This window comes from Sinohyriopsis cumingii, chromosome 16 (assembly GCF_028554795.1).
Source record: "Sinohyriopsis cumingii isolate HCF-2022 chromosome 16, ASM2855479v2, whole genome shotgun sequence".
NCBI classification, from domain to species: Eukaryota; Metazoa; Mollusca; class Bivalvia; order Unionida; family Unionidae; genus Sinohyriopsis; species Sinohyriopsis cumingii.
The window spans coordinates 18,187,981-18,214,390 of NC_142976.1; the positions used below are offsets into that span (position 1 = coordinate 18,187,981).

The 26,410-nt window shown below is 35.4% G+C and overlaps 1 protein-coding gene across 13 annotated transcripts in view; it reads left to right on the forward strand.

Annotated features, from left to right (window-relative positions):
* The first annotated feature begins 673 nt into the window (after nt 1–673).
* The window catches only part of LOC149780011 (uncharacterized), a 105,027-nt gene continuing 79,290 nt past the window's right edge, over nt 674–26,410 (forward strand). For 8 of the 13 annotated variants that reach the window (XM_089936736.1, XM_089936742.1, XM_089936741.1 and 5 more), the window contains exons 1-7: nt 717–848; nt 9,285–9,404; nt 11,413–11,613; nt 12,620–12,826; nt 16,239–16,445; nt 19,869–20,075; nt 23,489–23,695. In XM_089936736.1, coding sequence (XP_089792862.1) covers nt 809–848; nt 9,285–9,404; nt 11,413–11,613; nt 12,620–12,826; nt 16,239–16,445; nt 19,869–20,075; nt 23,489–23,695 — 1,189 coding nt within the window. In that variant the 5' untranslated portion in view covers nt 717–808. Of the gene's footprint in view, nt 849–9,284; nt 9,405–11,412; nt 11,614–12,619; nt 12,827–16,238; nt 16,446–19,868; nt 20,076–23,488; nt 23,696–26,410 lie in introns of all 13 variants that reach the window. The other 5 variants (XR_016414976.1, XM_089936738.1, XM_089936737.1 and 2 more) reach the window with 5 other exon arrangements.

Below are 26,410 nucleotides of genomic sequence, written 5' to 3' on the forward strand. Positions count from 1 at the left end.
GAAGAAGAAACCCAAATGCCCTTTTTCAGTGCTCCTCCATTGCGTCGAAAATATATTTATTATCTCTTCCCTAAAACATTTGTAGTCGATTTTATGTGTGATATGTCTCTGTCTATATCGCTAACATTTTCTCTAACCACGTCTTTATGTCTATGTCTATATTTTTCCTAGAATAACGCGTATTCAGGTTAACCGTTGACACACTGTTCCGCCCGATTGAGGTCAGCCATTGCAACATTTCTGTATAGAGGCCCAACCTTTTGTCCGTTTATTCCTTGTCCGTATACTTCTTGTCCGTAAAGTGGCGAGACCCTCTCTGTAATGCTAATTACAATTGTCCGTAATGTGGCACTATTCGCTATAAACGGGGTTTTATGAGAATGAACTATATACGTTGGTGTGGAAAAACACTCTCGAAGATGTAGTTTCCTAGTATACGCAGTGTTTAACGGAAAAGACTAATTGAAGTCAATTAAGAAAAGTGATCTCATTGTCTCTAAGGTCCAACGTTCAACACAGCGTGCGATCTTTTTACTGCCGAGATTTATTTTTCAAGTCCGGTTAATAACCTAAACAAATTAACCAATTCAATGCTTTTAAAGATGCAAGCAATTTTCCAATTACGGAAAGCGGATATGATTGTTTGAAATACCGTCTCTGGTAATTGATGTCAGTTTAATAAAACACTGTAATTTGAATTACACATGTGCTACTGCGTTGATACATGAAACAATATTTAAAGGGTCCTGGCACTTTGATGACCTGAGAGTTCTGACTTTTCACAGTTGAAACAGTGGATCAGAGAAAAATGATGTTGATATTCTCTCTCTTTGGATTTGTTTTGGGCGGTAAGTTTATTTCTCGAATTGAATTCTCTTTCCTATTTCATTTTCCATTTACAAAACTTTGCAACACATCCAACAAGCATGAAAGTCAAGTAAGTTGTGTGTACCAACTCTGATTACGATATATAATAGTTATTAACTGCATCCTGACGCGATAATGCTGGCTAGTGTCCAAAGCGTTTGTCGGCGACAGAGTGCTAGTCGTGTGTCCCAGGTCACAAGGTCAATACTTCCCTAAATCTACATAAACATTATCAGAAAACAATATCAACCGCAGGATCTCAGAGACCAGTATATCTGGCACCCCCCCTCCCTTGACATCAAAAAATAAAAAACACGACAGTAACAACATAAAATCATAAACAACAGAGAACAAAAAAGAAAAAAGAAAAACAACAACAACAGTAATATGTCATTGACATTTTTATATCAAAGATATTTTCTTTTCTTTCTTAGTTTGAATGCATATGGGTTACGCAACACTGCTGCAATTGCGAGCGTAGCTATCACAGTGTTTGACTTTTAAAACAGCACTCCACAAACTAATCCATTCTACCAACTGATCAAACAATCAAACATACAATTAAGACATATGAAAGTACTGCAAGGAACGAGAGAGTTTCAGGTAGATAAAAGAAAATAAATAAAACCAAATATTTCACTATAGCATTAAAAATATCAGGACAGATAGCGGAGTTGTTAGAAATGTATTCAAGGGAGGTAACTTGAACGAGGCTATTTTCTTTACCTTTGCTCCACATAGGGTTCTGGTACTTTGATGACTTGAGAGCTCCAACTTTTCACAGTTGAAACAGTGCATCTTAAAAAGGGACATGTATACAGTCAAGTTTTGTCCATTTGCAAAAAGCACAACGGAGAGAATGTTATCAAACTTCTGTTTTGCTTTCATTTACTTTTACTGAAGTTACCTGCTATGGCATTCGGGAAACAACACGCTGATTAAACTAGGCATCTGGTCGAATAGATCCATCTAAATGCTCGAGAAAATAAATCTCGAAATAATCCAAAGTATAATAACGCTAGCAATCAATAAATTAATGAACATGAATAGGCTAGAGATTCTAAAAGTTCAATACATGAATTATACAATATTAGAATAATAAAACAATTATCAGCTATTTCTTTTATGCTCCCTGATAAAACTCTAAGTTCAGGAAATGAATATTCACAACTTCTCGATGAATCCTACAGATCATAACCCGAATGTACACCGATAGCTGCCCAAATAGAATATCCTCGCCCTTTTGAGTCGAAACGAAATGGAAACATCAGATTAATTCGCGAACATTGAGAACTTTGTTCGGAATTACTTTTGATCACATGGCACAATATGACGGCGGAAGGAAACCTTGTCACAATCGGAACGTTTTCGGACTTTGCAGACTATACATATTGTTCATTCTACAGTAGAAGACGACTAAACCCATTGAACATATGTATAAACCCACCACTGGTTCCGAGGTTAATCGGAACTACATCGGCTACTTTTGCGTCAGAAACATGTCTTCGCACCAGTTTACATTAAAAAAATTATACATTTTGCTAGCAGCAAATTTCTCTGCATTCAGAAACCTGATCTATTATGACCGCCTTGGGCATTTATACATCTGGATTTGACAGTAATATAAACCAAGATGTTAAGAATAAAACTTTTGTTCGATCAGTCGTTACATTTTGGTTGGTTGAAAAATGGTTTCGTAAGGAGCCAAAGTGATCCAAATGGAAGTCTCATCATAAATTTGAGAATGATCCGTAGAATTTATCATGTTGCGAATTCTGAGTTAGTTGCCTTTCAGACCACGTCGGATAGTTACGAAACAATGATAGACCGAAACGTTTATAAAGAAACTTTGAGCGAGCTAAATGCATGATTTTTCTGCAAATTATTTACATCTGAGGCATATTTTTGTTTCGCAGAAATAGGTGAGTCGGTCCGACAAGGAAGTGAAATTGAGACATATTTTTGTCTAAAAGAAATAGCCGGGTGGTCTAAATGTGAAATCGCTAACAATTACACTTCTGGTTCTTGTGAGACCGTAAAAAAAGTTTAATGAAAGAAGGGACTTCTTCAGACCAGTTAGGGGTGTATCCTTTTTCAAACGTGGATGTTTGTCTACTGATTCCGACGTGATCACCTACTTTGAATTTGGATCTAAACATAAGGCGTCTTTGGCTTGTTGTTTTTTGTTATCCGAAGTAGATACCTCAGGTATGATTTAAATGCTGCGGTACCACGTATGATTGTAGTGTTCGACGATGTCTGGCAAGAAATCTAAGTATCGCTTGGTGTTATTGCCGGTGAATCTCTTTCACATGCGATTTGTGAGTACTGTTAAACCGTTCGATTAAGGATGCTTTGATTAGGTTGTGTTCTGTATAAGGTGATGCTTTTTTTAAGCCAATTTGTAAAGATTTCTTATAAATTCACTACCATGATCTGCCAATAATATATTTGGTCTGTGTTTACGTACAATTTTATCAAACGCCTCAACCATAAAATTTTCATGTTTATTTTGTAACATATATCGTGTTGCATCGCGATGGAATGGCGCCGTTTTAGGGCTCTTGACCTGGCATTGGCTGATCGTTTTCATCCAGTTATTGTTCCAGGGGTCCCACTGTCCGGTGTATTTATGTTCATCCTCTACTAGGTCTGGCAAGGTTTGCGTGGACGTCCATCGCTCCACCGAGAATGTGTAGCTGTCCGCAACATTTGTAATCTCCCACGCACATACTTGTTTCCGCGGGAAGGTCTTAACAGCTCGTATCGAGATCTCAGTGTCTGTAATGATATTGTTTTGTACAGACCAACTCTATAGTTTAGTGGTCGCTTTACCGGTGACGATGTGTGCTTCTTTAGCGATGAAATGTCATAAGATCGTGCTTGGGGAACACCGTCGCTTCCGCATAGCGGTCTTTGAACTGTTTAACAGTGATAGCACTGCAATGGTCTCTCGCAATCTCGTCGATGTCTAGGTTATCAAGCTCTGAAAAGAGGTCAATGCATCCCGTGTTTCGTCCGATGTATTTAGCTCACCTGGAAAGTCGATAACATTAAATTCGGCTCATGCATCGAAGTGCTGTATAACGAACCACAACCATTGGAACAACGGTGCTGAAATTCATGACAACGATCGCCGATACCCAAATACGCAGCTTTTAAATTTGAAGGACAAGTTGCAGGGCCCACCACTCGCAGCTTGAGTTACTTTCAAATATTTACTTTGGATGATCTCATCTAACGATCTTGTATAGATCATAAAGGAAATGGTCCGAGTCTCCACGGAGCTGTACCACCCTCGACCGGCTCGTTCTCAAGAGGACCATGTGAGTGCACGTGTGCGTGAACGAAGTGAGACGTGCAGTAAATTATCCCTGGAAGAAGCTCACGAGCGATGGAAATATCACAACGTCAAGCGGTCTCATCGGTCCATGGGGCACATGCGATAGGATCAGTTCAGAAAAGGCATCGATCATTATTTTGCCGTACTTAAATTTTGGAACTATCGATATTTGGCGAGATTGGTAAAAAAAAAATCGAAGGGATAGTGCACGACATAATCAACAAAGTACATACAGACCTCGTGGACATGATCGTGAGACATTGCTACGTCAAACGACAATGACTTTGGCGAAAGGAAGGCGACGATGCACATCGAAAACATCACAAGTGCAAGGACAAAGTGGTGTCAAGAAAGCGCTTTTGCGGAAAGTGACAACTTCGAGACGCTATCACAAACGAATTTTGTTCAACACGCCAGCTTGGAGGACGTGGATCAGATTCTGGCGGCGATAACGCTCAACGAACGCTCAGAAGGAGGCACCAGTGTCTGAGAACAGCAAGTTCATGGAAGTGCTTTCTAACGTGACGATGTTTAGCATACAAGGAGAGATTGAACCAGATGGGGCTGCGATATCCTACACGTATTTGGAAAATTTTCAGCCAAATGGAACGGAGCAAAAGCTGAGTATTGTGTTTAAGAATGGAAGTGTTCTTCCACCCAGATACTTTGTCAACGCTCCAAAGGCATTTCATGAACTTTTGGATAAAATAAATGATTGAGAAAAATATCGAAAAAAGTAATGGAGTCATTGGGTTTTTAAGGACAGAGATTTTATGTTTCAAGCGATAAAAGACTTTAACGTGGAACAAATGGCCCTGTTGTATTATTACCTGCACAAGTATCATCGAAAAATGACTTATTGCGCGGATGAGCTGTACACGTCATATATTCACAGCAATATATTTACCACGTTTGAAATGGAAGCGAATCCAGACATGATGTCGGGTCTTGTGCGGTTAAATCAGCTGGCAAAAATCCCAAAAGCTTAAACATATATCCACTCTATCACGTGCCTGATCTTAATGCATACATTGCCCACCTCTTTCTCCGTGTTAGCTTCGTAAAGACTGACCACTAGGTGAACTTTACACGGATCTGCTGACTGCGTCAAGCTAAACCTTCTCCAAAAACTCTTCAAACACTGGATAATGATTTCTGAGTCGCTGGGTGGTTCTCAATGTTTCGTAGTAATATTTAATCGCCCTGATGTTTCTGCCACCGCAGCGCTGACACACCTGGAGCTGACGTCGGACTCCTTGACTACCTCGCTTGATATGAGAATTAGGCTGCGAGCAATACTCTCCCATGCTCGACTTGTTGGCGTTTTCCGTGATCCCTTTGAGTTACCAAAAACACTTGTTAGAGTCATGCAGAGTCACTTTGCTATACAAGAGATTAAATTGTATCTTACAAACATTAACAAGCAATTAGACAGATGATTATGCATATATACAAGATTAAAACCTGTGTCCGAATGAGCAAAAATAGCAAGTACTTAAAGAAACTGCAGACGGGACTACACTATATACGCGTCTGACCAGAATCCTGCCTAATATAAATGGAAAATAAAATCCAGTACAATGTTGTTGCAGATCGAGGAAAAGATTTTACCTTGCTGCATGTTTTGCTAGCTGTATTAAGGGCGTCGCTCTATCACTATAGGTTATTCACTCACTCTGTCTCAGATCAAATGCCGCTCTGCATGAGTTGATCGAATAAGTCAGAGGATCCTTAAAAACGATGCAAAGAATCGCTTTCCGTTGTAATCTGTCAAAGCGCTGGCGGGACGAGATATTATTACCACGCAGAAGTTCATGAAGCAACTGCGAGGCAAGTACAAAGCACTCACTGGAATAACCGTTGCACATTTCGAATTCATGAGACTCAGCATGAGATCATGATCAGGTCGACGGGAACTGACATCGTGAAAAAACTACCGAAATTGATGTGCGAGACATTCAGCGACAACGCTATAAGATAAGACAATCAAACAAGCGTATGCAGGTGCTGTCAAGGGATTTATTTACGATCATCCTCATGTGATTTAGTAAGGAGTCGATAAAGAACTCTTGCAACACATTCTAAAACCTACTGTAGGTGCAGAACTGCGCACAAATACGGCTATCAAATTTAGATTAGCTCTCAACGTTCATTTTGTGAGGGAAATAAGCATCGACGTGTCTATCAGAGCCAACTCGCATGTACATGATTGAGTCATTATGAGCTCGATCTGCTCTGGTATTTCTCATCACCAGGACTCTCTGGGATGTCCTGCTAAAACAGTCTTGGGTCACCTTGGAACTCTTCACCGATGCAGACATGTTCACGTTCACGGAACAGATGGTAGGAGGAGGTATCTCCATCATCACTAAAACATACCCCCTAGCCAGCAACAATTACATGAAAAACTACGACCCCACAAAAGCCCCCGTGTACATCACTATCTCGACTAAATAATCTCTATTAATGAGCCATGTCACAACCCCTTCCCGTATGAGATTTTTACTGGATTACCGAAGAGCAGTTCCTCAAAGAAAGACGAAGCGGTATATCATGACAATTCGGGTGACTTTGGATGTAAGTATCCGCAACATTTCCACGAGGGTCATAACGACTATCCGTTCTGAGCTGAACAAATTCTTGTCAGCAACTCAATGCTCTCTCAGCAGCAACTAAACAAAAGAGCCAGTTCGGAGTCGAAGACAACAAAGTGAACAATTAATACAAAATGTCGCCAACAAAACCCGCCACAAAATGCATCATCGACTGTTTTAACAAGCCCTCCAACATGGATTTGTTCTCAAAAAGATCGTCGGGATCTCAAGTTTCTTCAGTCACCGTGGATGAAACCCTACATCGACTTCAACACAGCACAACGCTTGAAAGCTACCACTGATTTTGAGAATGACTTCTTGAAACTCATGAACAATAGCACGTTTGGAAAAACCATGAAAAACATCAGACATCGAAAACAATCGACATCCTAATAAACCAGCGACGAGGAGATAAGCTCGTGGGCAGGGATGCTTTTGTCAGCATGAAAATCTTTGACAACGAACTAGTCGCAACTGAATCCAGAAAAGTCAATATCTTGCTGGACAAATATATATACGCCGGTGCAGCCTTTCTAGATCTCTCCAAAATATTCATGCTCGAATTTCATCACGACTTTATCATGAACAAGTACGGCGGTAAAGTCAGGCTACTCATGACTAATAATGACCGGCTCATTGACGAGATTCACGACAACGTCGTCAATACAGACCTGTATCAAAATCGTGAACTCTTCGATCTCAGCGATTATCTACTAGACTATCCCTCCACTGCGATGACAGTAAAATAGTTCTCGGAAAGTTCAAAGATTAAACTCAGGGCATATCCAACACAGATGGGACAATCATGAAAACAGCCAAAGGAGCAAAACAAGCAGACACCTCCAAAACATCTACTCACCAGCATTACTCACACTCACATCATGGACATCTACAGTACTACCGAATGAGAACGTTCCGTTCACAATAACACCACCTATCGGTAATGCGCAGAAACAAGCCATTATTTTGCTCATTCGATGATAAACGATACTCCGATGGCATTCACACAATCGCACACGAACATTATCGCACTCAAAAGTAAACATAATAAGCCATTAGGAATCATACAGTAAGACCTTTCTGTGCGCAGGACAAAGTAAGCCAGAACCCCCATTAGTATAGGTCCATGGGACACTCGCAATCACTCTTTTATCAGGGCTCCAGCAAAGGAAGTAAAAATGAACATATGGAACTAACAGGATTATTAAATATGCACAACTAAACTAAGGCCAACATGTATACTTTCCAATTCAAATTACCTTAATGAAACATACACCAGAAAAAACGCTTTAAAGGTTATTTTTAGAAAACCTATGATAGACAAGGTCTTTCTTAATTTAATTAACCAGGATTATCAGTGTGGAAAATTTAAGAAATAATTTTCTTTGAAACTTGAACCCCGTGCAAAGTTCGAAAATTCGATTCTAACCTTTTTCAGTTCAATGTTGGAGTTTATTATTAAATTATTGCAGTATAGACTGATTGAGTTTTTGTGTCTTGTATGTCTGTGTATATCATCCCACAAGTGGAGACAATAGATGAAACATAAGAGGCGTTGCTATTTATTTCAATCAATTAGTGCACATGTTACCGTTGGAACAGGGGCCCCGAGTGGCCGAGTGGTCTAAAGCGCTCTTCGTTACGGATCACTGCCATCTCACCTCTGTCTGCGGCGGTTCGAGTCTAAGATTCAGCCAATGTGGGCATGTGAGAAAGCCTGCCAGTAGCTTCTCGTGGGTCGGTGGTTCTTTCCGGGGTTTTCCGGGTTCTTCCTCCACCATTAATACTGGCCGCCATGTATAGCCTATCGTGCTGAAAAATGGCGTTAAACCCCACAACAACAACAACAAGAACAACCGTTGGAACACAACCCAGTCCTAAAATCTAAAATTTAAAAGGTTAAAACTCTTTTCCTCTTTTTCGGTTTCCTTGAAAGATGTCAAGTCATAGGAGTTAGTTTATCAGCTTCTTGGGTGCCAACATCAGTGGTTGTATCAGACTTTCATGACACCGTGCCGTTGTTGACGCGGACTTTATTGTTCTTCATGACACTTTATAGGTGTTTTAGGGACATTCACAGTGTTTCATGACACATTTCCGGTTTCGGGGACATGACCGTGTTTCGTGATACACTGTTATCATTACTCAACGTCATCAATGTGCTATTTAAAAATCGCTTCTCAAAATGTTCGATATTATTAATGCATACAATCACAAGATTACTATAGAAATTATGGTAATTACCATCTAATCCTAAATATTTTAAATCAAGGTACAACTGTTAGGGTAATCTGAGAAACGCAATGCACATTGTCGTGTAAGAAATTAAATCTTGATTGATCATTCATATCATGGTCTAAATACTAGCTAAATGATTCAAATTTTGCTTGAAAACAATGTGGGAATTATAAGCTGATTAGCTCCGTTCATACATATGCAGTCAAATGCGCAACAATTAATAAACATTTATTTATTGGCAGCTACTTCCTGTTCTGACCTGGAATTTCAGTGTGGAAATGGAAAATGTATTGATGTTACCAAATACTGTGACGGGTTTCCGGATTGTTTTGAGAAATCAGATGAAGTAGTTGGATGCGGAGGTAAGGACTTACCAGCATGCTAAAGAAATTAATAAAGATTAAAATTTACGTTGAACGATAATGGTCAAAAGGTTTCGGCTTTGCAGCGGATTTGCTCTGCTTAACGTACCGACCGAATGCTACCAACACTAACACAGTCATACAATAAACCGATGCATCTGGATCTATATTGTACATTTTGTTCATGAAACAAGAAATATTCTTTGATTATACAAAGACATAATAATGTTACCAGTAGCAATGATCCTTATTGACAGTTCAGGGCCTGTTAGTAAAAATACAAATCTCTAAATATTTCAAGTAACCAATATGAATCTGACCATACTCTTCGTTTATTCATAAATTCTGGACAAAATATATCGTGTCCTTTGTGAGCATGTTTGTCCCTCTTCATGTGAAGAGATAATCCTCTGACCGAATCGTTTATTCACGTATGAAGCTCTAATATTCGCAACCACTGCCTCTCGATCGTAATGTCTGAATCTAATACAATAAAGACCCAAAGGTGAATACAACAGACTCTTTTTGTTATTATCAGTTATACTTAAAAACTTAATACGCCTGAGAATTAGTATCTTTACCTATCAAGTAAATGTCACTGTCATTCAACTATCAAATTATACAATCAACGACTCTAGGTTTACTCAACACAGCAAAAATCAGACATTAACGGTAAACTTTATCTTCACAGCCTATATCAGATTTATATGCATTAATGAGTGGAGTTTACGATCCAGTGACAATTTATATGTGATAATTATCAGGATATACATAAGTATACGTCTTTATTTGCACGTAATTATATTAGTTGCATTTCCAAGGTTTTAGGGACTACCATTTGCTTTGAAGAATAAATCTTTAAATGCCTATCTACCCCAGACCCACCCCCAACAAAAACCAACACATTGAAATAGATGTAGCGGTTAAATCCACTCTTTGAAAGACACTAGTGTTTTTAATAAGGCACCATCTGCATATATAATTAAATTTTAAATCTCTTTTTTAAGTTCTTAGAAGAAGATATCATGTGAAACCGACCACAAGAAATAAGGCATATTGTATGTCAAGTCCTCATTACAATTGCTTCTTGTTAATCCTAACATCATAAAGCTAAAATGTTAAAACAACCAAATACCCATTGAAATATGTATACTCTTCTACGTTCTGAACCAACTCTGCTTTATTTTTTATGTGTGCGTGTGTATATGTGTATGTGAAAGGGATACAGGTCAACAAAACCTTTAATGAAATATACGAGCATACAAAAGGGATGTAGAAACTGAATGTTTAAGTAGTGCACTTATCAGATGGCGCTGATAATGTCATGGATGACGAATATGTGATTTCTTCTTAGTATTTTTATTGTCCTTCCTTTCGATTAACTTTTCTTTTGCCATTGTTTTGTTGCTGTACCTCATCCTGTAATTATTCAGTTGCATTCCATGTGTAATTGTTAATGTATACTACTGTACCCTGTTGACCCCGTTTATGTCGAAAGTTCTAGAGCCCCTCACTCTTGCTTCAAACATTATGTCTTAGACATACCCTCCTTAAAGAGTTTCACAATCAAGATTAAATGTGTGTCTGTGAGATAGGCGCCCATCAAATGTAAACGCACATGTGCATTTAATTTGTTTGTGGTAAAAGAAGGCACTAATGCAAGAATTTAACACAATATGAAAGTCAATACACTATTCTCCATATACCACTTTATCTATATAATATTCCATTATCATAAAACGGCAACATCGCGTCTATGTGAATGCATGTATTACCGGCTAGAAGAAGGTCACTAATCATAATGAATATGACATACTGTATTTGATTCTCACAATGTTATTTATTATAAACGTATAAAAAATACAAATACACGGTCTTAATTCATTATCAAGTTAAACACATACCATCCAATCCTATTCAGATGTTGAAGTGAATACTTTAACCTGTTATTACACATTATGGCTGAAATCTATTTAATTAGAGTATGACATGAAAGTATTTCTTTCAGCCGAATGTATCTTGAATGATCTCAAGGAGTTTCTATACAAAGATGAAACGGTCAAGACAATGTACCGAAGTGGAGAAAAAATAAAGATTTCTTGTCCACTAGATGGTGACGATGAATATGTATATAACTATGGAACTGAAGAAACATCCGAGCTAACCTGCAATAATGGACGTTGGGTTGGACATATCCCAAAATGCATCGGTAGGTTTCAATATGTGTACTGCTTGGAAGTTTACCACCTCTTTTCAACATGAGACCAAAAATATGTTGTTGTAACGTACGACTATAAAGTTCAAGGAAGTTCCGAATATCTTTGTAGCTTTGAAGTCCTTCAGATCTCTTTCGCTGCACATTTACAAGTTATAAATGGTATCTAGTTTTTCAAATAAACTTTTCGTTGAAGATATGGCATATTTCAATTGCATTTTAAAGCTTTTTGATAAAAAGCATAATATTTTCCTTAGAAAATATTGCATTCAAGGTCCTCCATACACCGTTGATAGGAAGATAAAATTGGATTGATTCGCTCTTTAGTTTAATGTGCTGCGTTGTCTGAAAATAACCTGACATTCGAATAAACGGGATTTAAAGTAGACTAGGTCGCGTTAAAAGAAATTGGCATTTTAATAAATTGAAGCAGCTATTGTAGAGCATTTTCTGAAGAAGTTCAGTCATTACTGGACTAAGGTGCAGTACAGTTGATATCCTTGTATATTTAATAAAAAGTACTTTAACCACTCTTTACAGATTTTTAAGTCAGATTTTTCAACGGAGTCGAATGTCGTGTACAATTTTAAAACTTAAAAATATAATTCTCCAAAACCGTGCGCTGATAATTTAGTGAAATGTTTGGTGAAAGCTAATCATTGTCTCACGTTTCATTTTAACTGTTTTAGAACTGGATTGCAACTTAAAATATAATGATAAATATCAGATTGCAATGTGATAAGGGCATTTTGTTAAACATAATGCATAGATTTTCATCCCTATTACCGAATGTAGCTGTGAAACATCGACACCGTTTCCAACATTCATTCTAATCCAATGAGATTTAAATAGATTACAGTAGTAAAGTTATTCCTTCAGAAAAGATAGTTATTTTATGTTGTTGAATAAAATAGTTACGAAGTTGGCTGACGACCAATTGGCCCGACTTGAAATAAATTAAAGAAATATTCTCAGTTTTAATCTTTTAATCCACAAACAGGTGATAAGGATTCACGTGTCAAATCAACACCAGAGCCCTATTTAGATGTTGTAACCAGCACCAACGAGTTCGATTCAAGACAATATGAGTCGGATGGAAGTACCAACTATGCACGACCAGAGTATGATAATGCTCGTATCGATGACGTTAAATCCCAATCTGATATTGGTTCCAACAATACAATAGAGGAGTTATTTACAGAGAAAGGTTGTATCGCAAATATCATTTTATAACAAAATATTGCTTTTTGTTTGCTAACCAAAGTGGTTGTCCATCATAAAGATGTTAGCTTTAATGTCAGTGGTTGGCGGCACTTTTAAATCTTTGAGCAGGAATCATGATAGGAATTCATGTTCTATGGTCATGCAACAGTCTTAGCATAAAACTTGAATTGGCACTCAAAACCCATATATGAACACTCACAGTTTTTAGCACACGGTACTGTTGAGAAACATTTATTTAGAAGTACATAAAAGAAGAAAATGCATACATTTTCTTACAGCTAAAGCCCGTGTCTATCTGACAGATAACCCTATGTATTTTGGACATCCAATTTGATATCAATCGGACAGCTAAATTTACGTCTATCAGATTTGTAACGAATGAAATACGTTGGGAAACGTTAGTATGATTGTAGGTTTTGTGCTTAGAAAGCTATGTGACTAAGTGGTCATATTTTGTCGCAGAATTTTATTATAAAAAATATAATTCTTAGTCGCTTGCATTAGATATGTAATGCGATCCAAATAAAATCAAAGATCACATCACATGCTATAAGGGCTAAGTAGAACGTTGTTTTCATTTGTACATTGTATCATAGCTATATCATTAGCCCTATTGTGAAAACATCAAATACATTTGAAATGGAAATATTATACCCTAATTTAGGATATTAATTGCTTCATAAAGTTAAACCTGTTTGCACATATCATAGATCAAAATTAAAATCGGCAACCCTATTGAACTTCTCTATGAATAAATTAGTATATTTCAAATTTTAACAGACAAAGTCATGTCCATGATACATATCTGAACCAGGATTGTGCTTGCTGCAGAAAGACAGCCCCGATACAACACAACTCGTTAATACGCGATCAAACATCGCTTGTAACAATCAGACTATTCATCAAGATGATGAAATAATCGCTTTCAAACTACCACTAAAGAAAATTACAATGATTGATAATGGTCAATATTAAAGGATATTGCGTGACCATCGATGACAATTAAAATCATCTAATTAGAAACTTTTAAAGTAATCATTTATTTGTACACATTAGTTTGCCCTTTTACAGACCAGGAGACCATCATGGTTACGTTTTAAAACAAACAATGTCATTTGCGCACCAGGTAATGGTAACGGTTGTTTACTTCCTGTGATTCGTTATTTTGACTACCCGAGCTGTCCTTTCTTCGCAGTAAGTCGCATTCCTCTGCAAAATATAGCTTCAATGATGTTTTCAACACGGAAAGAAAGTGTTGTTTATTGCTTGACGTATCTATGAAAGTTCGCGCTTCTTATAATATTACATATTTGTTAAAGCAAATCCAGTGTCACGAAAATAATTTGCGACGTATAAACTAAAACCTAAGATGTCAAGGACCATTTATAGGACACGTAGTTTTTTTTTAAATCATGTACGAGAATATGTTGGAGAATTCCGAGGTAAGGGGATGCCTCGAAATCACGATAGAGAAATGGTAAAGATTTGAACAGGTTTCTTGTGTAGTATCAATTTAATTGAGTTCTTCTTGCAATAATTATACATTTGCATACCGCGCCGTTCTAACATGCATTGAGACTTGTTGAAATCTCTTCAAGTTGCGCACCGAACTGAACGTTAGTATTTCATAACACTAACAAACACAATGGATTCATATTCCATTCTTGTGCTTAGCATTACCTGTACCTAATAAGCATTTATTGTTTTGTTATTAATTTCTTAGATTCATTTCTATAAGTATTTGAAATCGTAAGACCTTAACTTAACATTTACATTATTCATAGAGTCACAAAGCTATAAAATCGATTAGACACTATGCATGAATGAACTTTATTTCTACGGTTAGTTATGCAGTGTGTAATCGTATTTCAAGGTTCCTAATTAATTTATGTGAAAGGTCAACGCTACTCCAATTGGCATGAATTTAATTGCCAAAACAGAAATAAATGAAACAAATGACTGTTGATCTTTAGAGTTTACTTGAAATTATTGTATTATTAGTACTGATTGCCTACTGATTGAACTGTCCTTGTTGATATGCTGTTTAAGCATGTTTGGTACTTGATTTCAACGGTTCTAGACTACATGAATCTTTAAAATGGAATCTTAATTCCTAATAAAAGATCGATGTAAGGGAAACTCATTCAGAATGGCATGACTTTAATCACCGACATACAACAAGGGGGAAAATGACTCTTAAAATTTACATGTTACCTTATTTAGTTTTACAATTAAAAGACGCTATAAAGGGCTCTATAAATTGGTAATTCTTCATAGTAGCAGAATCAGACACATTTCGCTTTAGACCAATTGGTACTGTTATTTACATATTAGGAACTACAATAAGGTATGGAAAACTAAACTACTTATGCAGAAAGCTGGTTCTATTATATTTAAATTTATAATAGCCTGCTTCATTCATCCAATGTTTTTGGACAAATATATGTTCTTTGTGAGCGTGTTTGTCCCTCTTCATGTGAAGAGATAATCTTCCGAGCGAATCGTGTAAATGGTTCCTTTCCACGTATGCAGCTAAAATATTCGCAACCACTGCTTCTCGATCGTAACGTTTAAATCTAATACAGTAAAGACCAAATGTCATATTTCAGTTACATTTAAAAGCGTTTTGATAAAAAGCATATTACTTTCCTTAGAAAAAATTGCATTCAAGGTCCTCCATACACCGTTGATAGGAAGATAAAATTGGATTGATTCGCTCTTTAGTTTAATGTGCTGCGTTGTCTGAAAATAACCTGACATTCGAATAAACGGGATTTAAAGTAGACTAGGTCGCGTTAAAAGAAATTGGCATTTAATAAATTGAAGCAGCTTTTGTAAAACATTTTCTGAAGAAGTTCAATCATTACTGGACTAAGGTGCAGTACATTTGATATCCTTTTATGTTTAACAAAAAGTACTTTAACCACTCTTTACAGATTTTTAAGTCAGATTTTTCAACGGAGTCGAATGTTGTGTACAGTATTAAAACTCGAAACTATAATTCTCCAAAACCGTGCACTGATAATTTAGTGAAATGTTTGGTGAAAGCTAATCATTTCCTCACTTTTATTTTAACTGTTTTAGAACTGGATTGCAACTTAAAATATAATGATAAATATCAGATTGCAATTTGATAAGGGCATTTTGTTAAACATAATGCATAGATTTTCATCCCTATTACCGAATGTAGCTGTGAAACTTTGACACCGTTTCCAACATGCATTCTAATCCAATGAGATTTAAATAGATTACAGTGGTAAAGTTATTCCTTCAGAAAAGATAGTTATTTTATGTTGTTGAATAAAACAGTTACGAAGCTGGCTGATGGCCAATCGGCAAGACTTGAAATAACTTAAAGAAATATTCTCAGTTTTAATCTTTTAATCCACAAACAGGTGATAAGGATTCACGTGTCAAATCAACACCAGAGCCCTATTTTGATGTTGTAACCAGCACCAACGAGTTCGATTCAAGACAATATGAGTCGGATGGAAGTACCAGTTATGAACGCCCAGAGTATGGTAATGCCCGTATTGATGACGTCAAATCCCAATCTGATATTGGTTCCAACAATACAACAGAGGAGTTATTTACAGAGAAAGGTTGTATCGGAAATATCATTTTATAACAAAATATTGCTTTTTGTTTGCTAACCAAAGTGGTTGTCCATCATAAAGATGTTAGCTTTAATGTTAGTGGTTGGCGGCACTTTTTTTTTTTTAAATCTTTGAGCAGGAATCATGATAGGAATTCATGTTCTATGGTCATGCAACAGTCTTAGCATAAAACTTGAATTGGCACTCAAAACCCATATATGAACACTCACAGTTTTTAGCACACGGTACTGTTGAGAAACATTTATTTAGAAGTACATAAAAGAAGAAAATGCATACATTTTCTTACAGCTAAAGCCCGTGTCTATCTGACAGATAACCCTATGTATTTTGGACATCCAATTTGATATCAATCGGACAGCTAAATTTACGTCTATCAGATTTGTAACGAATGAAATACGTTGGGAAACGTTAGTATGATTGTAGGTTTTGTGCTTAGAAAGCTATGTGACTAAGTGGTCATATTTTGTCGCAGAATTTTATTATAAAAAATATAATTCTTAGTCGCTTGCATTAGATATGTAATGCGATCCAAATAAAATCAAAGATCACATCACATGCTATAAGGGCTAAGTAGAACGTTGTTTTCATTTGTACATTGTATCATAGCTATATCATTAGCCCTATTGTGAAAACATCAAATACATTTGAAATGGAAATATTATACCCTAATTTAGGATATTAATTGCTTCATAAAGTTAAACCTGTTTGCACATATCATAGATCAAAATTAAAATCGGCAACCCTATTGAACTTCTCTATGAATAAATTAGTATATTTCAAATTTTAACAGACAAAGTCATGTCCATGATACATATCTGAACCAGGATTGTGCTTGCTGCAGAAAGACAGCCCCGATACAACACAACTCGTTAATACGCGATCAAACATCGCTTGTAACAATCAGACTATTCATCAAGATGATGAAATAATCGCTTTCAAACTACCACTAAAGAAAATTACAATGATTGATAATGGTCAATATTAAAGGATATTGCGTGACCATCGATGACAATTAAAATCATCTAATTAGAAACTTTTAAAGTAATCATTTATTTGTACACATTAGTTTGCCCTTTTACAGACCAGGAGACCATCATGGTTACGTTTTAAAACAAACAATGTCATTTGCGCACCAGGTAATGGTAACGGTTGTTTACTTCCTGTGATTCGTTATTTTGACTACCCGAGCTGTCCTTTCTTCGCAGTAAGTCGCATTCCTCTGCAAAATATAGCTTCAATGATGTTTTCAACACGGAAAGAAAGTGTTGTTTATTGCTTGACGTATCTATGAAAGTTCGCGCTTCTTATAATATTACATATTTGTTAAAGCAAATCCAGTGTCACGAAAATAATTTGCGACGTATAAACTAAAACCTAAGATGTCAAGGACCATTTATAGGACACATAGTCTTTTTTAAAATCATGTACGAGAATATGTTGGAGAATTCCGAGGTAAGGGGATGCCTCGAAATCACGATAGAAAAATGGTAAAGATTTGAACAGGTTTCTTGTGTAGTATCAATTTAATTGAGTTCTTCTTGCAATAATTATACATTTGCATACCGCGCCGTTCTAACATGCATTGAGACTTGTTGAAATCTCTTCAAGTTGCGCACCGAACTGAACGTTAGTATTTCATAACACTAACAAACACAATGGATTCATATTCCATTCTTGTGCTTAGCATTACCTGTACCTAATAAGAATTTATTGTTTTGTTATTAATTTCTTAGGTTCATTTCTATAAGTATTTGAAATCGTAAGACCTTAACTTAACATTTACATTATTCATAGAGTCACAAAGCTATAAAATCGATTAGACACTATGCATGAATGAACTTTATTTCTACGGTTAGTTATGCAGTGTGTAATCGTATTTCAAGGTTCCTAATTAATTTATGTGAAAGGTCAACGCTACTCCAATTGGCGTGAATTTAATTGCCAAAACAGAAATAAATGAAACAAATGACTGTTGATCTTTAGAGTTTACTTGAAATTATTGTATTATTAATACTGATTGCCTACTGATTGAACTGTCTTTGTTTATATGCTGTTTAAGCATGTTTGGTACTTGATTTCAACGGTTCTAGACTACATGAATCTTTAAAATAGGAATCTTAATTGCTAATAAAAGATCGATGTAAGGGAAACTCATTCAGAATGGCATAATTTTAATCACCGACATACAACAAAGGGGAAAATGAGTCTTAAAATTTACATGTTACCTTATTTAGTTTTACAATTAAAAGACTCTATAAAGGGCTCTATAAATTGGTAATTCTTCACAGTAGCAGAATCAGACACATTTCGCTTTAGACCAATTGGTACTTTTATTTACATATTAAGGAACTACAATAAGGTATGGAAAACTAAACTACTTATGCAGAAAGCTGGTTCTATTAGATTTTAATTTATAATAGCATGCTTCATTCATCCAATGTTTTTGGACAAATATATGTTCTTTGTGAGCGTGTTTGTCCCTCTTCATGTGAAGAGATAATCTTCCGAGCTAATCGTGTAAATGGTTCCTTTCCACGTATGCAGCTAAAATATTTGCAACCACTGCCTCTCGATCGTAACGTCTAAATCTAATACAATAAAGACGCAATGTCATATTTCAGTTATATTTAAAAGCGTTTTGATAGAAAGCATAATATTTTCCTTAGAAAATATTGCATTCAAGATCCTCCATACACCGTTGATAGGAAGATAAAATTGGATTGATTCGCTCTTTAGTTTAATGTGCTGCGTTGTCTGAAAATAACCTGACATTCGAATAAACGGGATTTAAAGTAGACTAGGTCGCGTTAAAAGAAATTGGCATTTTAATAAATTGAAGCAGCTTTTGTAAAACATTTTCTGAAGAAGTTCAGTCATTACTGGACTAAGGTGCAGTACAGTTGATATCCTTGTATATTTAATAAAAAGTACTTTAACCACTCTTTACAGATTTTTAAGTCAGATTTTTCAACGGAGTCGAATGTCGTGTACAATTTTAAAACTTAAAAATATAATTCTCCAAAACCGTGCGCTGATAATTTAGTGAAATGTTTGGTGAAAGCTAATCATTGTCTCACGTTTCATTTTAACTGTTTTAGAACTGGATTGCAACTTAAAATATAATGATAAATATCAGATTGCAATGTGATAAGGGCATTTTGTTAAACATAATGCATAGATTTTCATCCGATTACCGAATGTAGCTGTGAAACATCGACACCGTTTCCAACATTCATTCTAATCCAATGAGATTTAAATAGATTACAGTAGTAAAGTTATTCCTTCAGAAAAGATAGTTATTTTATGTTGTTGAATAAAATAGTTACGAAGTTGGCTGACGACCAATTGGCCCGACTTGAAATAAATTAAAGAAATATTCTCAGTTTTAATCTTTTAATCCACAAACAGGTGATAAGGATTCACGTGTCAAATCAACACCAGAGCCCTATTTAGATCTTGTAACCAGCACCAACGAGTTCGATTCAAGACAATATGAGTCGGATGGAAGTACCAACTATGCACGACCAGAGTATGATAATGCTCGTATCGATCACGTTAAATCCCAATCTGATATTGGTTCCAACAATACAATAGAGGAGTTATTTACAGAGAAAGGTTGTATCGCAAATATCATTTTATAACAAAATATTGCTTTTTGTTTGCTAACCAAAGTGGTTGTCCATCATAAAGATGTTAGCTTTAATGTCAGTGGTTGGCGGCACTTTTAAATCTTTGAGCAGGAATCATGATAGGAATTCATGTTCTATGGTCATGCAACAGTCTTAGCATAAAACTTGAATTGGCACTCAAAACCCATATATGAACACTCACAGTTTTTAGCACACGGTACTGTTGAGAAACATTTATTTAGAAGTACATAAAAGAAGAAAATGCATACATTTTCTTACAGCTAAAGCCCGTGTCTATCTGACAGATAACCCTATGTATTTTGGACATCCAATTTGATATCAATCGGACAGCTAAATTTACGTCTATCAGATTTGTAACGAATGAAATACGTTGGGAAACGTTAGTATGATTGTAGGTTTTGTGCTTAGAAAGCTATGTGACTAAGTGGTCATATTTTGTCGCAGAATTTTATTATAAAAAATATAATTCTTAGTCGCTTGCATTAGATATGTAATGCGATCCAAATAAAATCAAAGATCACATCACATGCTATAAGGGCTAAGTAGAACGTTGTTTTCATTTGTACATTGTATCATAGCTATATCATTAGCCCTATTGTGAAAACATCAAATACATTTGAAATGGAAATATTATACCCTAATTTAGGATATTAATTGCTTCATAAAGTTAAACCTGTTTGCACATATCATAGATCAAAATTAAAATCGGCAACCCTATTGAACTTCTCTATGAATAAATTAGTATATTTCAAATTTTAACAGACAAAGTCATGTCCATGATACATATCTGAACCAGGATTGTGCTTGCTGCAGAAAGACAGCCCCGATACAACACAACTCGTTAATACGCGATCAAACATCGCTTGTAACAATCAGAATATTCATCAAGATGATGAAATAATCGCTTTCAATCTACCACTAAAGAAAATTACAATGATTGATAATGGTCAATATTAAAGGATATTGCGTGACCATCGATGACAATTAAAATCATCTAATTAGAAACTTTTAAAGTAATCATTTATTTGTACACATTAGTTTGCCCTTTTACAGACCAGGAGACCATCATGGTTACGTTTTAAAACAAACAATGTCATTTGCGCACCAGGTAATGGTAACGGTTGTTTACTTCCTGTGATTCGTTATTTTGACTACCCGAGCTGTCCTTTCTTCGCAGTAAGTCGCATTCCTCTGCAAAATATAGCTTCAATGATGTTTTCAACACGGAAAGAAAGTGTTGTTTATTGCTTGACGTATCTATGAAAGTTCGCGCTTCTTATAATATTACATATTTGTTAAAGCAAATCCAGTGTCACGAAAATAATTTGCGACGTATAAACTAAAACCTAAGATGTCAAGGACCATTTATAGGACACGTAGTTTTTTTTTAAATCATGTACGAGAATATGTTGGAGAATTCCGAGGTAAGGGGATGCCTCGAAATCACGATAGAAAAATGGTAAAGATTTGAACAGGTTTCTTGTGTAGTATCAATTTAATTGAGTTCTTCTTGCAATAATTATACATTTGCATACCGCGCCGTTCTAACATGCATTGAGACTTGTTAAAATCTCTTCAAGTTGCGCACCGAACTGAACGTTAGTATTTCATAACACTAACAAACACTATGGATTCATATTCCATTCTTGTGCTTAGCATTACCTGTACCTAATAAACATTTATTGTTTTGTTATTAATTTCTTAGATTCATTTCTATAAGTATTTGAAATCGTAAGACCTTAACTTAACATTTACATTATTCATAGAGTCACAAAGCTATAAAATCGATTAGACACTATGCATGAATGAACTTTATTTCTACGGTTAGTTATGCAGTGTGTAATCGTATTTCAAGGTTCCTAATTAATTTATGTGAAAGGTCAACGCTACTCCAATTGGCATGAATTCAATTGCCAAAACAGAAATAAATGAAACAAATGACTGTTGATCTTTAGAGTTTACTTGAAATTATTGTATTATTAGTACTGATTGCCTACTGATTGAACTGTCCTTGTTGATATGCTGTTTAAGCATGTTTGGTACTTGATTTCAACGGTTCTAGACTACATGAATCTTTAAAATGGAATCTTAATTCCTAATAAAAGATCGATGTAAGGGAAACTCATTCAGAATGGCATGACTTTAATCACCGACATACAACAAGGGGGAAAATGAGTCTTAAAATTTACATGTTACCTTATTTAGTTTTACAATTAAAAGACGCTATAAAGGGCTCTATAAATTGGTAATTCTTCATAGTAGCAGAATCAGACACATTTCGCTTTAGACCAATTGGTACTGTTATTTACATATTAGGAACTACAATAAGGTATGGAAAACTAAACTACTTATGCAGAAAGCTGGTTCTATTATATTTAAATTTATAATAGCCTGCTTCATTCATCCAATGTTTTTGGACAAATATATGTTCTTTGTGAGCGTGTTTGTCCCTCTTCATGTGAAGAGATAATCTTCCGAGCGAATCGTGTAAATGGTTCCTTTCCACGTATGCAGCTAAAATATTCGCAACCACTGCTTCTCGATCGTAACGTTTAAATCTAATATAGTAAAGACCAAATGTCATATTTCAGTTACATTTAAAAGCGTTTTGATAAAAAGCATATTACTTTCCTTAGAAAATATTGCATTCAAGGTCCTCCATACACCGTTGATAGGAAGATAAAATTGGATTGATTTGCTCTTTAGTTTAATGTACTGCAGTTGTCTGAAAATAACCTGACATTCGAATAAACGGGATTTAAAGTAGACTAGGTCGCGTTAAAAGAAATTGGCATTTAATAAATTGAAGCAGCTATTGTAAAACATTTTCTGAAGAAGTTCAATCATTACTGGACTAAGGTGCAGTACATTTGATATCCTTTTATGTTTAACAAAAAGTACTTTAACCACTCTTTACAGATTTTTAAGTCAGATTTTTCAACGGAGTCGAATGTTGTGTACAATATTAAAACTCGAAACTATAATTCTCCAAAACCGTGCACTGATAATTTAGTGAAATGTTTGGTGAAAGCTAATCATTTCCTCACTTTTATTTTAACTGTTTTAGAACTGGATTGCAACTTAAAATATAATGATAAATATCAGATTGCAATTTGATAAGGGCATTTTGTTAAACATAATGCATAGATTTTCATCCCTATTACCGAATGTAGCTGTGAAACTTTGACACCTTTTCCAACATGCATTCTAATCCAATGAGATTTAAATAGATTACAGTGGTAAAGTTATTCCTTCAGAAAAGATAGTTATTTTATGTTGTTGAATAAAACAGTTACGAAGCTGGCTGATGGCCAATCGGCAAGACTTGAAATAAATTAAAGAAATATTCTCAGTTTTAATCTTTTAATCCACAAACAGGTGATAAGGATTCACGTGTCAAATCAACACCAGAGCCCTATTTAGATCTTGTAACCAGCACCAACGAGTTCGATTCAAGACAATATGAGTCGGATGGAAGTACCAGTTATGAACGCCCAGAGTATGGTAATGCTCGTATCGATGACGTTAAATCCCAATCTGATATTGGTTCCAACAATACAACAGAGGAGTTATTTACAGAGAAAGGTTGTATCGGAAATATCATTTTATAACAAAATATTGCTTTTTGTTTGCTAACCAAAGTGGTTGTCCATCATAAAGATGTTAGCTTTAATGTTAGTGGTTGGCGGCACTTTTTTTTTTTAAATCTTTGAGCAGGAATCATGATAGGAATTCATGTTCTATGGTCATGCAACAGTCTTAGCATAAAACTTGAATTGGCACTCAAAACCCATATATGAACACTCACAGTTTTTAGCACACGGTACTGTTGAGAAACATTTATTTAGAAGTACATAAAAGAAGAAAATGCATACATTTTCTTACAGCTAAAGCCCGTGTCTATCTGACAGATAACCCTATGTATTTTGGACATCCAATTTGATATCAATCGGACAGCTAAATTTACGTCTATCAGATTTGTAACGAATGAAATACGTTGGGAAACGTTAGTATGATTGTAGGTTTTGTGCTTAGAAAGCTATGTGACTAAGTGGTCATATTTTGTCGCAGAATTTTATTATAAAAAATATAATTCTTAGTCGCTTGCATTAGATATGTAATGCGATCCAAATAAAATCAAAGATCACATCACATGCTATAAGGGCTAAGTAGAACGTTGTTTTCATTTGTACATTGTATCATAGCTATATCATTAGCCCTATTGTGAAAACATCAAATACATTTGAAATGGAAATATTATACCCTAATTTAGGATATTAATTGCTTCATAAAGTTAAACCTGTTTGCACATATCATAGATCAAAATTAAAATCGGCAACCCTATTGAACTTCTCTATGAATAAATTAGTATATTTCAAATTTTAACAGACAAAGTCATGTCCATGATACATATCTGAACCAGGATTGTGCTTGCTGCAGAAAGACAGCCCCGATACAACACAACTCGTTAATACGCGATCAAACATCGCTTGTAACAATCAGAATATTCATCAAGATGATGAAATAATCGCTTTCAATCTACCACTAAAGAAAATTACAATGATTGATAATGGTCAATATTAAAGGATATTGCGTGACCATCGATGACAATTAAAATCATCTAATTAGAAACTTTTAAAGTAATCATTTATTTGTACACATTAGTTTGCCCTTTTACAGACCAGGAGACCATCATGGTTACGTTTTAAAACAAACAATGTCATTTGCGCACCAGGTAATGGTAACGGTTGTTTACTTCCTGTGATTCGTTATTTTGACTACCCGAGCTGTCCTTTCTTCGCAGTAAGTCGCATTCCTCTGCAAAATATAGCTTCAATGATGTTTTCAACACGGAAAGAAAGTGTTGTTTATTGCTTGACGTATCTATGAAAGTTCGCGCTTCTTATAATATTACATATTTGTTAAAGCAAATCCAGTGTCACGAAAATAATTTGCGACGTATAAACTAAAACCTAAGATGTCAAGGACCATTTATAGGACACGTAGTTTTTTTTTAAATCATGTACGAGAATATGTTGGAGAATTCCGAGGTAAGGGGATGCCTCGAAATCACGATAGAAAAATGGTAAAGATTTGAACAGGTTTCTTGTGTAGTATCAATTTAATTGAGTTCTTCTTGCAATAATTATACATTTGCATACCGCGCCGTTCTAACATGCATTGAGACTTGTTAAAATCTCTTCAAGTTGCGCACCGAACTGAACGTTAGTATTTCATAACACTAACAAACACTATGGATTCATATTCCATTCTTGTGCTTAGCATTACCTGTACCTAATAAACATTTATTGTTTTGTTATTAATTTCTTAGATTCATTTCTATAAGTATTTGAAATCGTAAGACCTTAACTTAACATTTACATTATTCATAGAGTCACAAAGCTATAAAATCGATTAGACACTATGCATGAATGAACTTTATTTCTACGGTTAGTTATGCAGTGTGTAATCGTATTTCAAGGTTCCTAATTAATTTATGTGAAAGGTCAACGCTACTCCAATTGGCATGAATTCAATTGCCAAAACAGAAATAAATGAAACAAATGACTGTTGATCTTTAGAGTTTACTTGAAATTATTGTATTATTAGTACTGATTGCCTACTGATTGAACTGTCCTTGTTGATATGCTGTTTAAGCATGTTTGGTACTTGATTTCAACGGTTCTAGACTACATGAATCTTTAAAATGGAATCTTAATTCCTAATAAAAGATCGATGTAAGGGAAACTCATTCAGAATGGCATGACTTTAATCACCGACATACAACAAGGGGGAAAATGAGTCTTAAAATTTACATGTTACCTTATTTAGTTTTACAATTAAAAGACGCTATAAAGGGCTCTATAAATTGGTAATTCTTCATAGTAGCAGAATCAGACACATTTCGCTTTAGACCAATTGGTACTGTTATTTACATATTAGGAACTACAATAAGGTATGGAAAACTAAACTACTTATGCAGAAAGCTGGTTCTATTATATTTAAATTTATAATAGCCTGCTTCATTCATCCAATGTTTTTGGACAAATATATGTTCTTTGTGAGCGTGTTTGTCCCTCTTCATGTGAAGAGATAATCTTCCGAGCGAATCGTGTAAATGGTTCCTTTCCACGTATGCAGCTAAAATATTCGCAACCACTGCTTCTCGATCGTAACGTTTAAATCTAATATAGTAAAGACCAAATGTCATATTTCAGTTACATTTAAAAGCGTTTTGATAAAAAGCATATTACTTTCCTTAGAAAATATTGCATTCAAGGTCCTCCATACACCGTTGAT